Genomic DNA, 17422 nt, shown 5'->3' with positions numbered 1-17422 from the left:
TAAGTGAGACTGCAGTGGGACTAAACTCCAGGTGCTTGCAATTATAACTATGTTTCAGTAATCTAAGGGCTATAGATGTGTTACTTTCACCAATATACTGAGGTGGTTCATGTAAAAGTAATATTAAAACAAATTAAATTACTCCTTTGCAACTGTATCTCCCTTCTGGAGGTTGGTGGTCCTCTATCATCAGGCCTTGGTGACCTCTGACCAATGTCGGGGGTCGCACCTCAAAATGAGGGAGGCTTCTATCGGTCCAGACGGTGAGTACCTGGGTCAAACAGTCAATCATCCCAAACTACACTTTACATCTTACAATGCTGAGTTTCGATCTTTAAATATTTGTTATAATGAATCAGACAATTGTCCTAGAAAATTTGATTACATGGTTTATTGATTAATAAAAGATTATTCTTAGCAGATGATCAATACATGATTACATTTGTTTACATTCATGTTATTCAAGATACAGAAACATCACAATTCTTGCAACACATTTTCTCTAGACAAAATAATGGTAGCCGCCTAGCTTACAGTCAGAATAGTAATGATGTCATATTACCTCTTAATTCTTATTCCTTTGATTACAAACCCAACCAACTCATTTGATTGTTTTCTTACTTACTCTTATATAGTACCATTCATTTGGCTGTGAACATGCGCAACCTAAATTCCCTAAAAAATATATGGACATCTGTTTCAACTGATGCAAAAAAGTACTTTCCATAGAAGAGGCTTTTACGATATGTATTCCCTTTTCTCCACTCAGAAAAGGAACCTTTGAGACCCTGAAAAATAATGAGCATTTCCTTTCTCCATTCAGCAAGGGACTGCTTCGAGCCCTTTACAATAGGAAACTCTCAAATCCCTTACATTCTTACACCCACATTGCATAGAACATTACATGTTCATCTTGACTTTATACTTGTATAGAGCATGAACACTTGAGTGCTTTCTGTGTAGCCTTGACTTCCACAATCCTTGTTTATTTTATTCACATTACCCTTTCTGTTTTTAGCCCAGCAATCAAGCCTGGAGTGAGTCCAGTTTTAGGGTTACTTTTTAAAGGGCATTCTGTTCTATTTTCAACACACTATGGTTTAGATCAGAATTAACTCTGGCACACACAGTATATGTACTGTATATGTATATCGTACTGACTGAGGTATTCACACTATACCCATGAGGATTAGTAAAGAAGCATAATTGTGTAGCACACATTAGTTCCTTAAGTTGTGTACGGTGTGTACTTTTAGACTGCCTATTTGTAAACATTACTGTTGACCCGTCACAACTGCTGGCTTTGTTGGCTTTGTTTTTTTTTTTTTTTTCCATTCAGTATAATGGACACCATGGAGATCCTTAACCAATATAAACAGATGTGAAAGTCCTTCAGTTCATTCAAGCGGAAAAAATGTTCTATGAAGTAGCACTAGCAGACCTCACTGCTCTTCAGAGGAGCTCAGGCAAGTCCGCTGTGCTTACGGTAATTGCATATATTGTATATCAGAGAAGTGTATGTATAATGTCTGTGTTTTTGTGTTGTGAGGTGATTCTCCTTTTAGTAAAATGATTCATGGTCAGAATAGACTCTGGGTTTGCTAATCATTTCCAAAATAAACTGTTTTTTATATATATTTGGACCTTTCACTCACAAGTATGCATCGGTACATATATGAACGCTCAAATACTGAAAGATGAGTCAAATTTTAAAAACTCAGATATTATACTGGTTATATGTAAGTCAGTCATTTTCCCCAAAAAATAGAACATTATACTTGTGTCTCTTAATTCTAGGTATATGTTTATGAGATTTTGTTCTAATAGACAGACACTGGTAATATTAATTTAAAGCACGAAGTACAAACTCAGGGTCTATTAATGTATTATTATTATTATTATTATTATTATTATTATTATTTATTATTATTATTATTATTATTATTTAAGTGTAGACTTCCACAGTCCAATTTCACAACATACTGTAATTTATTTGTGTCAGATTATCATACCCTTCTGTTTAGTTTATTACTATAGTAACTACTTTATTGCCATTGTTATTTTCCACTTTTACCACTACCACCCAAAGTTTGAAGGTTTTCTTTGCAGATAAATAAAACCCCTTTTTTTCATGAGATGAAGGTTATTTTTGTACACCAGCACATTTAAAGGTATGGCAAATAACCACCATCTTTGCTGTTCATTATCCACAAAAGCTGCTGACACAGCTAATTGTGTCTTCACAGAATCGACTTTTAAGGGCCAGTTGGAAATATCCTTGGACTGCATTATCTAACTGAGAAGTGCAAAGCGTATAGAAACCACGGCCCTCTGAATCAGCACTTCTACCTGATAAACAACAGTGCATGTTCTTTCCCTAAGGTTATGACTCATTCAATGTCTTATGAAAGGGGCTCACATACACTACAGTAGATTCAGCTCTGCATTGGATGTGAAACTCTGAAAGTCTCTTTTCTTAGTGGAACCTTTTTTCCCCCTTGTATTCTGCATTTGTGTTAAGGTGGCCAGGTGCCCATGTTTAGGATCTAGTTTCCTGGCCCTCGGAAATGATTGCTTCATGATGACTGATTCCAGTATCCCTGACAGCTCCTCCTGATGTAATGCAGCAGGGCACAGGAGGATGGCTCTCTGAAGAGAATGTGTCAGAGCAGGCATGTCAAGCAGGGGACTATGAGAAGCTAGCTCAAGTTTGCATCATGAGTAAAAGGTAGGCCCTGTTTTTTTTTTGTTTTTTTTTAATTGAGTAGTGGTCAGTTCTTCATGTGTATCAGCACTGTTAATGTCAAGTCTGTTTCTTTATAGCAAGTAAACGCTCTTCAAAATGTTTTCATAAATAAAACCGGAGCCCAAATAGTACACAAGGTTTGACTGTAATTTAATAATTTTTAACTGTTATTTATTGCAGTGCAAGTAAGTGGTTAAACTGATGTTGTGCCACACTTTCTTTGTGTGTGCTGTAATTGAGATAAGATGGCAAGTGGCTTAAGTTTTATTACTCTTTTTTAAGCCCATGCAGTTGCTGATGTGATTAAAAACTACCAGCAAGCTGCAAGAAGGAAATTACTTGGAAAACTGATTAGCCAAATTTGTTTAATACTACATACAGTGCTATTAGCTGGTGCATGTGTGATGACTGGAAATATTGGAACATGTAAGACTGTTTGAGTTGTTAATTACTCAGGAAAGGATCAGATAAGCAATATTTTCACTGCTCATATGTGTTTATTTTCACGTAAATAACTGTTTTCCATGTGGGGAAAAATAGTATATATGTTCTTTCCTCTGTTGAAGACTGTGGACTACTGTTACACACTCATTCATCTTTTAACTACTTATTTAAAACACGTTAATTAATGTGTCAGGAACCAGAATTTGATTGAAGACCAGCATGTTTTTCTTTTTCTTTTATAACTTTTTGCAAATGTTGCCTGTATTTATTTAGGCAGCTCCTAGACAAATTGCCTGTCCATGATTTGTAAAGTTGTATCCCTTAACTTACATTAGGGCTTTCAGTGATGTATAGAATGTCAGCCTAACATTTTCATTTATTCTGCTTATCTTCAGTTATAAAAAAGATATGTCTAGTTGAAAAACGTCTCAGTGTAGCCTGCTTTTCTGATGAAGGTAGACCTCATAAGCATTTGTCTCCTGCACTTAAAACTTTATTTAAGGTTTGTTTATATGATATTGTTGAGTGTTATTAAAGAATTATCTACAGTCAGACTGTGGGATATATATTTTTTTAAACAAAGCATTAATTTACTGTAAGAGTATTCAATGTGACTTTTAGCCTTAGCAACATGTGAGATGAGAGCACTACTTGCATTAAATAGAAAATGAGTTAATGTAAACTTCCAATTTAGCTGCTTAAGAAAAGGTCCCTTTAATCAACCCTTAAAATGTCCGAAGAATATAGTTTGTATTTAAAGTTGATTATCTGTGCCACTGAATGCCATTTTGCAATACAGTAAAGCAAGTCCCTGTAATTGTGTTATTGGCTGCATGCAAAATAAGTAATTTAATTAATTATCTAGTTTGCAAATGTAGACTGTTTACTTCATTGGTCTGGCTGCTTACTGCTTTAGGACCTATGTTCATGTCACTATATACATTATTTGCTTCAAACACTCAATCATATATTTTGAGGTAAAACTTTTAGGAAACAAAGAACACTGATGAAGGCATTAGGAGCAGCATTTCTCTACTTGACGAGTTTCTTATAAGTTTAACCTCATTATATCAATACATTTTTTTTTTACCATATTGTAATATAAAGGCCTAACCCCAACCATTGTTATGCAATATTAATTTGCCATTTAGTAGGTGAGCATATGATTGATAAAATCTCCAATGCAATTTCTAAATAATAATTGTGAAACCTGATGTATATAAAACACACCAACTGTGTTTTTTCTTATCTTGGTTATACAACAGGTTTTCTGACTTAAATCATTCATCGACACGTCGTCACATTAGCATGTGACTAGATCAGATACCTGTTTGTACTCTGAGCAGGACATCCGAGTCTTGTCATTTATTCATAAGGATATGCATTGGAACAGTAGTGGTTACATCTGTAGCACTAAATACAGCTTGCTCTACATTTTTAAGTACACATTGGGGTGAGGGGTGACCTTGCGATGCAGACTATCATTTTGATGTGCACACAAACACTGCACAATGCAGCTTTGGTGAAGTGCAGAGCAGGACTGCAGCATCACCTGACACCCCTCGTTTGCTCATTAGTGTCTGCCAGGTCACGGCACCCGAGTTTTTCCATTCCTTTTATATACCAGTTATGTAGGTCACTTAATTTGCTCTGAATTTTAAGCACAGCTTGTGTATATATTATTCTAATCTAAGTATTTACAGAGGATGGTGTTGTCAAATTATTATGGAAACACGTCAATATATTCCTAAGTATTTTTTTTTTTTTTTAATTCTTATTTTTTTATAAAAATGTGTCAAAAAGTTTGTAAAGTTAGGTATAATTGTCAGGGGAGTCTGGTTTAGCCTATATTAAAGTATGATAATATATAAATAAGTAAACCTACTAAGTTGTAATTTTATGTGCTGTCAAGATTGTGTACTTCAGACTCTTCGTCACACAAATTACTAGGAAGCTACGCTATGGGTCAGAGCTTGTTATCATGAACCTCCATACACTGTACATTGAATTCCACAAGTCTCTTAGGCAGCATCAGTCATGTACATCCACCTAAAGCCAATCATGCTTGTGGTATCACGTTACTTTGAAAAAAAAACACATGCAGATATACAAGCAGTTGTTGCCCAACAAATGCCATGTCATAAAGATTTACAGAGGGATGACATGACATTGTATTGGTGCCAACAAGTATGTTCACTAATCCACCCGCGTTGCTTGCTCTGCAGGTTTCTGTTACACTGTGTTGGCAATGCTATTAATCTTATCTCAATGAATCCTGCATGAATCAAGCACCACCATCAAGTGTTGTTTTAATAAAACTATTTGTTCAATTCTGTTGTTTTGATTGTTGACAATGTACATATGAAACTACACATTTTGTCTTGAATGATTTGTATCATGGACTTTGTCTTGACAGTCGTCATTGCAGAAACACATTTTTTGTGGGATAAAAAATAAACACCCAGATAAATGGATAAAGTAAGGTGCTACAGCAATTGTGAGCTACACTGCCTGGTCACTTTATTAGGAGCTGTCTTTCTGAATGGATTTGGCATAGCCCTGATACAGAGATGCAAATTAGGTTGGTCATGTTGTGTGACATGTGATCCCTGTACCATGATAAAGCTGTTATAGTTTACTTAAGCATCGTTGCGGACCAAGTTCGCCAAACAATGTTTCATTTGTATCCTGATCGTCAAAACTACTTTAAGATGATAATTCCTCCATCCACCGTGACAGAATTGTGTGCAAGTGGTTTAAAAAGCAAAACTTCTGGCTTCCTACATGTCCACCACAATCCCCAGATCTCAGTCCAACTGAGGATGTTTGGGATGAACTTTAACTGTGCATTCGTCTTCACTATCCTCTACCTATGTGAAATATCAATGACTGAATGGATTATCATGCTCCAAGACACCTTCCAGAACCTTGTGGAGTCTATGATGCTCTGTATCATAGCTGTGATCATAGAGAATTGCCCTACCCAATAATAGGTAGAAATGGCCTGGCAGTGTATGTAAGCTTATTAAAATATTGTGCCTATTTTTGAAGATGGTATGGTTATCTGTTGAAGGGTTTTACGATATTTAGTAAGCAGGTGGTCTGGACAACAAATGTCACACTACCTAAGCACCATAAACCAGCTGGAGTACTTGGTAAATTTGGCAAGACAGTGTATATTGTTAACATTAATTAACAAATAACTTGGGAACCTTTTGTTAAAGTTAAATCTTGGTAGAAATTGAGTTGTTTTTGATTGTTAGTCATACTTGCATGAGAGAGGAGCTAGACATTGCATACATGCCCATCTGCTTTGAGGAGGTTAATGGGCCTGCAGCCATTGCTCACATGCTGACAGAAACTGTCAAGTTCAGATCAAGTGTTGGAAACAAACATGCCTGTTCTAAGCTCTGACCTTGCACGAATATCACTAAATACACATATGCCCAATGATAGCCTAGGAGAGCTGTGTGTTTTTGTTCTGTAAGGGTTATTGGATCCATGATGTGGTAAGGAACAGATAAGCCAGAGTACTTGTTGTTTTAAATCCTGCAGTGGTTTAGAGGACAGCTCTCAAACCCCAGTGCAGTAGAGTTCCATTTTTAAACAAGCTTTGAAACAGACTTTAAAATTATAAGTTTAAAAAGTTGTCAGGATGTTAACAATGAAAAGAAAAATTACAGGTACATTATTTAAACAGTTGTAGTAACACATGGGGACGTGTAACGCTATATTTTTTTGGAACCCTGTTCCAAAACCTTTTCTCTTTAATAGTGGCCTTTACTGAAGGGCCATATAATTTCTTATAATAATTCAGGAATCTGACTATTTAAAAAGTCATTAGTTTAGGCAATTTGTTTAACTGGTTAACAGCTTAACCAAGAAATTTAACAGAGGCGTGATATATCACCCTCAAAATACTGTAGATGAGTGTATAAAGCACCAAACCTCACAAAAAAAGCCATTCATTCTCATCAATTAGTTTATGATTCAAAGAAGAAATTAAAAGCCGAAATCTTGCTGTTGTTCACAAAAACAAACTTTTGCTTTCAATCTTTTGACGAGGTAAACGTAATCACGTATTGAATATCACTTGAATGAGGAGAAAGTGGATCATATATGAGGATAATGTTGGTCAGATCAGTGCCAGAATAAACTAAGATTATCTTTTATTTCTGTTTCCAGACCTCATCTTGCTTTAGAATACAGTGGAAAGGTGGGTATCCGTTCATCTTCATTTCTTCATACTATAATTGTCCCTCCTTACCTTGTAAACATTTCTCATAGTAAAAGCATGGTAGAATAATATAAAGCACAGTGAAAGAATGGTAAAGCAAAGTTGAGCATTGTAAAGCCCAGAGATCTGGTAAAGCATATTAAAAAGCATGGTAAACTATGGTAAATGCATAATTTAACCATGGGAAAACTGCAATGCTAACATGTCGATTTACTGGGCTAAACCTTTATTAGGTTTTAAAAGGTGAGGGTGTTCTATACTATTGTCACTGCCCTTCTTATATCTATACAGAGAGAACAGGTAGATATGTACATATTATGTTTTTATTGTTGTCAGTCACACTTTGATGAATGGTGAATGAAACATGGTAAGTTTTCATTAACTGAACGTCATCATTTGTTTTTTTGTTTTTTTTATGGCTTAGGCAACTAAAATTCGGCAGAAGGCTTTTGGCAATGACCATCCCATTACTACAAGGAGTCTGGAGCTCCTGGCCTCTGTCTATGCAGAAATAGGAAAGACAGAATATTCAGGTAAGAAATGTGTTTGCATTGTTAAGATATAATTGAAGACATTGACAATGAAGTTTCTTTAAAAATCAAACCTAAAACCAGGCTTGAGCCAGATCCTCACAACCTTTGAAACAGAATCAGGCATATAATGAATCTTGTATTACATTTAAATGTGTGACAGGCTTTACTCAGAATGTCAAATTTATAAATATTGTTTCCATATTCTTATAATTATAACCACTAAATGTAGTTTGCTTTCAGGCTCGGTTAAATTAGTTTAAGTTGTCTATCTGATTGTATAGAAGACACTGTTTATGCTCATCAGACCTGGCACAGGAAGCTTATCAGTGAGGTGAGTTGCTATGTTTGACTCAGAACCCTGTCGGCAAAGGTGTCTAATGTCTATCCACATCTCTCAGCTCATTCTAAGCATTGCATGTGCTAGTGGAAATAGAGCGGAAAGCTACATGTTTTCCTGTGGTGTTCACACCTTGTGTTAATAATAACAAGACTGTACATGTTCTGTTGGCTGCAGAGGCAGCTGTTACCGAGGGCAGGCAGAATTATTCAAAGTATTGAATAAGAAGATGTCAGATCAGGGGACAGGGTCCTCGAGTGGCTCATCCAGTTAAAGCATTGCCACTGGAAGCGCAGGATGAGTCACACGGCTTGGATGGCGCCGGTTCACATCTGTGTTGTAGAAAGACACCAAACTTTGCTGGGGACTCCAAAGGGGGGGATCACATTGGCTCTGATGCTCCCAGGGTGGGGGATGGGAAACCAGCAGGGACCTTTTTTCTCAAACCCAACTGTTCAGATACCAAGCATATTCAGAATGGAACACTAGCCCATCCACCTCTGTTCTGGACTGCTCAACATAAAAGCTATTCTGACATTTCAAATTGGGGGGGGGGGGGGATAAGTAAAAAAAAAAAAAACGGTCACTCTAAATTTGAGAGAAAAAAAAATAAGATCAGGGGACAAATAGGTGGATTGTATTTCCTTATAGAGGTAGACAGCAGCACCTGGTCTGGTCAAGAGGTTTGACTGTTGTCTTTGTGATTCTAAATGTATTGCTTTCTGTTGGGTCTCAACACTATTACAGGTCAACAAAAGTACATATTACTGCTACAGCTGTTGCTGACTAACTACTTTAGGAGTTCCAATGTTTAAAAAAGATGTTGCAGGAATGGAGATAGATAAACAAGTCAGGCTTCTGTTGCCACACTTGAACCATGAAGCCAGTCTAATCGTTTCTTGGTCCAATATTAGACAGGCTGCCACCAGTCCCATTTGAAGTCTATGGTCCAAAAAGTTAAGAAAGAAGAACATAAGAACATAAGAAGAACAGAAGAAAGTTTACAAACAAGAGGAGGCCATTCGGCCCATCTTGCTCGTTTGGTTGTTAGTAGCTTATTGATCCCAGAATCTCATCAAGCAGCTTCTTGAAGGATCCCAGGGTGTCAGCTTCAACAACATTACTGGGGAGTTGATTCCAGACCTTCACAATTCTCTGTGTAAAAAAGTGCCTCCTATTTTCTGTTCTGAATGCCCCTCTGTCTAATCTCCATTTGTGGCCGAAAAAGTCCCTTGGGTCGACATTGTCAATACCTTTTAGTATTTTGAATGCTTGAATTAGGTCGCCGCGTAGTCTTCTTTGTTCAAGACTGAACAGATTCAATTGTTTTAGCTTGTGTGCATATGACATTTTTAAACCCGGAATAATTCTGGTTGCTCTTCTTTGCACTCTTTCTAGAGCAGCAATATCTTTTTTATAGTGAGGTGACCAGAACTGAACACAATATTCAAGATGAGGTCTTACTATTGCATTGTACAGTTTTAACATTACTTCCTCTGATTTAAATTCAACACTTTTCACAATGTATCTGAGCATCTTGTTGGCCTTTTTTTTACGCAAGGGTCAAAGATGGCCTGATATGTTTTCTGGTATCATTCCTACCTTTGCTATTATCACAATAGCATGTTTAATTGACAGCTGTCCTTTTTTTTTCAGCCACCACCATTAGAACAAGTTGGACATAACTTGGTCTCCATTCAAACTGATTTGATCTTGGTCTGTTGCCATTGGAACCTAGCAGGACTGACTTATATATATATATATATATATATATATATATATATATATATATATATATATATATATATATATATATATATATATATAATTTATATTACATTCATCCAAATTATGACCCCTTGCTGATACAATATGCTAATGCAGCCATCCTTATTCTTAGAAAAACTACAATACCCTCATGAACCTTCATTGAGTATCCTCTATGTAACACGTAAACCCTAATCCTTCTGATCTGTAGACAGATTATATATGACCTACAGTATGGGTATAGGTGATTTCAAGTTTCATCTTCATTACAGTTTTCAAAATAAAAGTTTACTGTAGATTGATGATATTCTTTGCTTTCTCATATACAATAGGACAGTATACCTCTGCGCTGTCGAAGACTTTCTCACCTGCCGACTCATTCAGTAAAGTTTTAAATGGTGTGCCTTTAGCAAAGACAGAGGTCTGCCAAGACAGGAAGAGACTGCATAAGAAGGATCTGCTGCTTTCCTCAACAAACAGTAAAGAGAAGGTATCTTACACTAAGTTTTAAGCTACTGGGGGTTCTAGAGTCTCTCAAATGTTGCGCAGGGTATGTCACAGAGTCAGGGAGGGGGGAGGCACAGGTTTGTGTCTCAGCTGTGCAAGGTCGCCAGTTTTCGCATTGGCTCTGGCACGCCTGTGGGTTAGGCAGGCAAAGCCCACAGGGGCTGTTTCTCCTCATCACGTTGCTGCGGACCTGACTTGCCAGGTGCATTGTTAGCTCATGCAGACACCTATATGGCTGGCCTTTGTCCGCCAGTAGCTCGTCAACATCTGCTATCAATTCCTGGGTGTAAAAGAGGAGGTAGGCTCAGTCATGGGATTGGAGGATGCCCATTGAACCTTCACTTGTGGAGCTACCTGGAGATTTGTCATGATTAGGGAACATTCTAAATAAAGATTTAAAAACAAAGATATAAACTACCGTATATGTACAGTATATGTGTATGTTATGTAGTAGTCTGTTTTTAAATAAGGTTTGTTTCTGATGCTTTTAGGCAGCTTTTAACAGGCATTATTGCAGACAATGCAGACCTGTAGACAGTTATAGGGAAGATCACTGAACTCAGAACTGCAGAATGCCCTAGTAGTACATCACTCATAAAAGAAGACTAGTAAACTAATCTAATGTACTATCAATTACTATATACCCATTACTATACCCACTAGATCATTTACATTGACCCCAGTTAAGTGTTCCTTGTGAAGGCAAGGGCAGCTTACCATAGACAATGTTAGTTTTCTGGCATTAAAGTCTGCTTTGGAGGGCAGTAATGTCATTAAAAACTAAAAACAAATTTGTTTATGATGACATATGCAGTTTGAGACTTTCATTTGTATAAGATTGCATAGGACAGATAGTGGCTGTTCTTTTTCTTACATAATTAGATGTTAGCTATTAACTGGGCAATTACAGTATACAATTAGGAACTGACTGTCTGTCCTTTATCAGGTCACAACATGTAAGTGTCTCACCTCTATACTGAGGAAGAGGTCAAGCTTCAGCTGCTCTGAGAACGAGTTCACGCACAGAAAGAAGTCAGACCGAAGGGTCCGGTTCAGGGAGCCTGAGATCATTGTACATGGTATGTATGAGTGTGTTCACCAGAGGTCATAGCATTTGAAGTGCTAAGAGTCACGTGTAGTCTTCACTCACATTTCTTAGTTAACTAGCTGGCTCAATGTATTCACAAGGTGACTGTTGAAAATACCTTTGGTTTCATTATTTTCACCTACAAAGCAGAATACAGCTTGTACAGGGCCTGTCAGCGATAAAAGTGTGTATTGTGTAGAGTTGGTGTTTTTAATTAACTAAATTAGCCTTGTACTTAATTTGTTTTCTTCTTTTTTAATATTTCTGTTCCAGTTACAATACAGTAGCTCCATGCAAGAGGGTACCCTTTATAATACCAAACTAATACAGTCAGAGCTCCCATTGTCCCTATAATGCCATTTAACTTGCACTTGCATTCTCGTTATCAGACGGAATGAAAATAGAACATTATTTTATCTACTGTATGGCTCCCAACTAGAGTATTTAAAGAGAGAGCACTGTAGTAAATTATGTTTAGTACTGTACCATACTGTAGTGTATATGTTCAACATTCAACAATATACTGAACATTTTTCTCACTTGCCTAAAAACATTGTGGCTAGATTTCAAAACTTAGCATTTACTAAACTGCCAGGTAATTTTTTATGTTTTCTGAGTGGGAGAATTTGTTCTCTCTTCTACAGAATAATAGCAGTACGTTTTTTAATCATGATAACTGGAAGTCATTTATTACAAAGTATTTTCCGTGTTTGAATATGCACTTATTATTTTACTGTCAGAATGTATTAACAACAAGCTTTGCACAGTCATGAAAATATGTCTGTTTGTCTTGAAATATTAAACATGGATTAATATTTTGAAGACACATGAAATGCATTCTATGGTTGCTTGCAAGTCTTAAAATTCCTTTATCTATCTTAATTTCAGACATTCCTTACTATGATTGTTTACTAGGTAAGTGGAATTGATAGTCTAAGAATGTAGAGTAGCATTACAGTACAAATTTATCTCACCACTAACTGTTATGTCATTTTCAGTGTACTATACAATATTATATGTACACATTCACTTGTATAGTACAAGTACCCCAGCATGCTTTACCAAGCACACCATCTATTCTAAAGTTAGGTAAATACTCCAAAACAGTCTACTTCTAAAGATGTGCTTCAAAAGTTAACAAGTGGCATTATTAAGAATACAAATGTAGTTTTAATATATTACAATTAATCTCTTTATTTACATTTTATTTTGCTTTGTGAGGCTAACAAAAGGGTTACAGGAATTTCATGCAAGCTCAAGATGGGGTTTTGTGGTCACCTTTTTGCTTCAGCTGGAAGCTTGTGAAACAACCACAGTCTGACAAGTTTCCTAACCTCGCCTAAATCTTGCTACAGCAGAGTCTGAAGAGCTCGCTTCAACTATTCACTTCTGTAAGATAGTCTGTTGCATCCCTCTCTAGCCCGCAAGTTGATATAGCGGCAAGAAGACTTGAAGTGGGACTTTTTGAATAGTGACAAGGCTTTCTAAATAAAACTGAACACACAGGTTTTGGTTCCAGATACTTTAAAAAGACAGTCAAATAATAAATGTTAAACTATTTAGTTTACACTCTGAGGTAGATGAATTATAAAAGTTTAGCATTTCCTTCAAGAACATTAAATTACTGTTGGTGAAGGTTGCATGAAACCAAAGACAAGTGCAAGTGAGTTCGTCTAGTTTAGAATTAAAAGGGGCAATAGGTTGATTTAGCTGTAGAATCAGGTTTGTAGTCTCTTAGAATCACAGCAAAGCATTGCATTTTTGATGTGTGTATCAGCAGAGCAAGTGGTTTAATAAAATTGAATTGAGAATACACAGTTCAGTTCCACAACTTAAAGGGTACATAAGGACCTATTTATTTTATTGTGTTACGTGTTCCCATGTGTTGCTACAACTGTTTACGTAAGGTGTGTGTATTGTTTAAATTATTATTTATTTATTTATTTATTTTTTTTTTTATTTATTTATTTTTTCTTTTTACATTTTGACCGCTTTCCCTGCCTCAAGATGTCCTCCCATGTACCCGCATGGACCTCTCAGAACTACATTTCCCATCATCCTCCTGCTCACATATGTAACTGAGATGGATTTACCAGTGAGCAGAAGGATGATGGGAAATTAAGTTCTGAGAAGTCCATGTGGGTACATGGGAAGCCATTTTGAGGCAGGGAATGCAATTTAAAAGTTTAAAAAAGTGGTCAAAATGTTAATAAATAAATAAATAAATAAATAAATAAACAATACACACACCTTACATTAACAGCTGTAGCAACACTCAGTCATAAACTCTTAGAAAGGCATAAGCTCAACGCTTGACTACTTAGAAATGTATTACAGAAAAGGCATATATGAAATATTATGATGAATTTCATGACTGTTTTTTCTTCAAATGCCATTTTGATAGATATTTTTGCATTTCCATGTGTATGATGTTTGCATTCATTCTGGGTACATTGACTGCTTCAATATTTAGTTGATGGGGCCAACAGAGTTAAAATCCATACCAAAAACAAAAACCACAAGGATTATGATAGGATACACACAGAATTATATATTAAACAGACTTCCTCCATCCATTCCAATACTGTAATAATGTGAACTTCCCATATCAGTATCAATTCAAGGATTGTACTAGGATAAAGCAAATAAGTTTAAAGCAAGAACTATGCAAGGGTGATAGAAGGATAAGGAGGGATTAAAGCAATGTGTTCAAAATTAAAATCTTTCAAATTACTTGTGTAATACATGCAGCCCTTGCATTGTCCTAGCATAACCTTGGCATGTTATATTCAGTGGATGGCATTTAGCACACTCTAAGCAGGATCAAAGACAGACAAAAGCATATATACATAAATATTGCATTAACAGAACATAAAACCACTCAGAACAATTGCAAAAAAAACATTAGAAATCATTTCAAATGGCATTTGAGGCTACTGACAGTTAATTGATTTGTCTACTGCTTGTTTCAATGTGTCATCTACATCTTTTTTCACACATTATGAATTATATTTCTAGAAGTTAAAACCCATTCCTGGAAATAACCATTTCCTGCTGTGTTGGTTTGTTGAGGCCTTAACTGTGGAACTACAGAAAAATTCCATTCTTTAAAACTATTATTTACCCCTTTGATTAGCGCATTACACGAACATTAAAACTAACTAATGTAAAGCTGTTAAATTAAAAGTAGTAATAGCCAACACCTCAGATATCTAATAAAAACAGGACACACTTTATTAAACCCACCCTGAAAATGTGCAGTGTCAGTTTTAGATATTCATTTGTTCTTTATTCTCCTGGGAGGAATGCATCTTATATTTTCTGAAATGGAGCTGTTTTAGTCTATTGGTTATTTGTACCCCATTACAAGCATTTTTTTCATTTTTTTTTTTTTTGCTTCGGCTACATAATGTCTTGTGTGCAGTTGTAGTCTACAGTGATTAGTCTCACAGAGTTAACTCTGCAGTGTTCTAGATGCTTGTGTTGTTCTTCATTCATAACTTCACAACACTCAAAATGAGGCAAGTAGACAAGCGTTTCAGCTAGTGTCGTTTTTATTGTACTGTTTTATAACTATTTTTAGGAGTTTTCTTTCCTAAAGTTACTTTTGTAAGATTCTGTATGTTTTCCCACATACCTCACACCTCTTACCCTCTCCTGATCACCCACCATTAGCAGACTAATCACAATGTTGGTGCTGTCTACATATAACTCTCACAAGGATGAGCCATCACTTCCTAAAATATAACCACCTACAGTTCCTAATTATTACACTGAAGAAGGCACTAGCTGAAACCTGTGTCTATCTGACTTTGTTTTTTTATATTTTTAACTGTGGGTTTAATGTAAACATATTGCTGGGAGCTCTGGTTATTTTGGCAACAACATAGAAGGAGCTTCTTGAAAACTATTGTTCTTTTCAATGACAATGATAATTACGAAAGCTGCACTTAAGATTGCTATGCTGTATTTCAAGCCCTGTTTGTTCCAACTTAACCCTTTATGTCATGGAAGCAGAGTGGGCCAAATTTGGTGTTTTCTAACAGACGCATACCCAATGTAATTGATGTGCTATTTAGACTATATAAAAGTGATATAACTGTTTCCCAGACATGGAGTACAGGGGAAACACTGTATAAGCTTCTGATGTTATAGTATATTTCTTGCTTATTTATTGGCAATCATTTCCTTTCAGCTTATGAGCAATCGACCAATAGAACACACTTTGCCCTGCTGGCTTGCATCTTCATTTTACTGTCTGTGCTGGGAGTCGTACTATACTGCACTGACAAGAGGAGACCCTTGAAAGTGTGTGAAGAATTGGAGTCTGTTTTAATTGTCTATTTTCTTCAGATGAAGCAAATCCTCTGGGGTTATTGAACATGGCTCACAAGGCAATGAAAGCAAGAGCGTGAAAAATGAAATGTGAGACTTTCCATGCTCCTTGCCTCTGGCTTTTCTCATAAAGCCAGGCTTCAGGAAATAAAAGGTTTGCTTAAAACGACTTAATTTATGTTTCAGGACATTTCGAAATTCTTCTGCTGTTTCAGAAAACCAATTAAAAAAAAAAAATTAAAAAAGCATTTCTTAAGTATAATAAACTGTGTAAAGGGTATTCAAAGTATAATGTAGTAACCATGGCAATGTAAATATTTTTAGTGAATTATTTTTGTTTTCCTTTTTTTTTATCTTATTATGTTAGATTTTTCTAGAGAGAATGGCATCCAGACTTGTTTTGTAGCATTCAGTTACTGATTGTCTTTATCAACTGAGCAGAAGGACCAAAAGGTCAGTGGGTGCAGACTGCAGTAGAGAAGGCTTTAGGTAGAAGGCTCATATGCAATACTTGCTCACTAACCAATCTGATGAAGTTGTGAACCTGGTGTGAAAGATACCACCCATTGTGTACTGAGGTCATGAATGAGCACCTGAGTGCGGATTCTATTAAACTCAATAAATCTTACCTGTTACAGACTTCCACGCACTAAATATATTTTATCAGTCAGTCTCAAAAGATGTGGGTTTTAAAGAAATATTTTTGTTTTATTTTAAGACCTCTAGTGCTACACTAGGTTAATGAAATCTATGTGTTACTTGTGTCGTGTGCATATCTCCTTGGTCATTTGACTTGGAGAGTGAAATTGTCTCTACTCCTTCAATGCCTTCTTTCCAGTCATTAACTAACCAGTTTCTTCTGCTTTGCAGCCAGTAACATGCTTTGACCCTGAGTTAAGGTGATATAACATAGGAGGTGACGCTGAAACACATTTAGGCAAGCAAACTGAGAAATTTCTGTAACCTTGTGTACAGCTATGGCCACAAATTTTGCATCACCAGGAATTTTAGGAGTGAGAAATAATTTAAGAAAAACTATATGAACATAATAATCTGTTATTTAAAATTATGTACCTGTTATAAAAAAAAATGTATTTACTATAACACGTTTCTTTCAAAACTTCACCTATAATGGATGGTAAAATTTCTGTAATTATTTTTGTAAGCTACTACCACCAAGCTGAATAAGCTTGAGAGGCTGTTACACTATTAAACAACCAAATGTAATTGTTTTGTTTGTCTTTGTATGCTATAAACAAATACTGGATTTGCATTTGCATAAAATTATGACTTAGAAGGAAAAATGTAAGAAAATAAGATCTAATCTGCTTCTGAGTTTCAGATTCTGTTGAAATGCATTCGTACTACTTGTATTTTAATTTAAAATTGTGTATATAGCTTTAATTCATGTTCATTTATCTATTTTTAA

General features: G+C 35.9%; 1 protein-coding gene across 2 annotated transcripts; it reads left to right on the top strand.

Annotated features, from left to right (window-relative positions):
* Positions 1-1410: 1410 nt before the first annotated feature.
* LOC121324020 lies at positions 1411-17388 on the top strand. Of its 2 annotated transcripts, XM_041265404.1 has the most exons (8): positions 1411-1486; positions 2608-2728; positions 7376-7406; positions 7852-7960; positions 10397-10554; positions 11518-11650; positions 12547-12573; positions 15854-17388. In XM_041265404.1, exons 2-8 carry the CDS (start codon positions 2622-2624, stop codon positions 16036-16038), a joined length of 750 nt encoding a protein of 249 aa, XP_041121338.1. In that variant the 5' UTR covers positions 1411-1486; positions 2608-2621; the 3' UTR covers positions 16039-17388. The 2 variants fall into 2 exon arrangements, with proteins under 2 accessions (XP_041121338.1, XP_041121339.1); XM_041265405.1 differs by lacking the exons at positions 1411-1486; positions 12547-12573 and having other exon boundaries at positions 2567-2728.
* Positions 17389-17422: the final 34 nt, after the last annotated feature.

Source organism: Polyodon spathula, chromosome 12, assembly GCF_017654505.1.
Source record: "Polyodon spathula isolate WHYD16114869_AA chromosome 12, ASM1765450v1, whole genome shotgun sequence".
NCBI lineage: Eukaryota > Metazoa > Chordata > Actinopteri > Acipenseriformes > Polyodontidae > Polyodon > Polyodon spathula.
This window is presented reverse-complemented; position numbering and strand designations above follow the sequence as displayed.